Source organism: Cucurbita moschata, unplaced genomic scaffold (genome assembly GCF_002738365.1).
Source record: "Cucurbita moschata cultivar Rifu unplaced genomic scaffold, Cmos_1.0 Cmo_Scf00022, whole genome shotgun sequence".
NCBI lineage: Eukaryota > Viridiplantae > Streptophyta > Magnoliopsida > Cucurbitales > Cucurbitaceae > Cucurbita > Cucurbita moschata.
Window position 1 is genome coordinate 3331728 of NW_019268538.1, and position 1001 is coordinate 3332728.

At 30.7% G+C, this 1001-nt stretch overlaps 1 protein-coding gene across 1 annotated transcript in view; it reads right to left on the minus strand.

Moving 5' to 3' along the window:
- LOC111459809 overlaps positions 1-1001 on the minus strand; it is a 7021-nt gene that overhangs the window by 2443 nt on the left and 3577 nt on the right. Inside the window, exon 5 of the mRNA XM_023102882.1 lies at positions 487-570. Coding sequence (XP_022958650.1) covers positions 487-570 — 84 coding nt within the window. The remainder of the gene's footprint in view (positions 1-486; positions 571-1001) is intronic.

The following is a 1001-nucleotide window of genomic DNA, read 5'->3' on the forward strand; positions in this document are numbered from 1 at the left end:
AAAAAAAAAAAAAAAAAAAAATCTGGATAAATGGGCGTGCTTGGTTACATTAATGAAACTACAAAATAGTTTATAGGAGATTTTGCACCTTTTCCAAAAATAAACAAAACGGAAGTTACTTTAAGCTCATGATGCCTTCTGGTTTCAAGCGTGATCTTATTTATTTGAACTTGACAAAAACCATCACATCTGCCCAAAAAGTTCATAACGGAGAGAAATAGCACACATTTAAACTTTAAACAACACAAATAATAATATATATCATACAAAATCTAAAAATAAAAAATAAAAAATAAAAAGGAGAGAGAAGAAAAGGAAGTCATAACGATTCCTAATTTGACCATCCATTTCTATGCTGATAGAAATAATAGCAACCTAGCTCGTTAATTAAGCTAAAACTGATGTTACATGGCATGGGTTATACAAGCTGAAATGATTCTAGGTGTTGAAGTTAAAACAAAAGGAGAGCTATAATTATTGTATTACCTTGAGTTCATTGGGTGACATATTCAGGATTTTTGATGGCTCCAACTCTCCATTTAACAGCCGTTGAGCTAGTAAACGATTATTCTGCAAAGAGAAAGAAATCATTAACAATGCAGTAATTAATGTTAAAGATTATTACTGCACATGTGATTACGTTCTTGATGCAAAGAACATCCTTCTGTTGAACATTCCTATTCAGTGAATGCATTAAACAATGTTCACGTTCAGTAGGTTGTCTCTTCCTTTCGACTTGACCCTCAGCATATTTCTTTCTTAATGAGATGAATATAAAAAGAAAGAAAACTCAGGTGTAACAAATTCCTTATAGCAAAGGCTATCTGACGTTCGTACAGTAATTCATTGGCATGTGTTCATTTTTAAGGATTAAGAGATTTCTGTCAAGAATAAGCGTCTGCCTACATTTAAGCCAGTACTATTACTAACAAGTTTTTCTTTTCTTTTCTTTTCTTTTCTTTCTTTTTTTTTTTTTTTTTTTTTTTTTTTTTTTTCCTTCT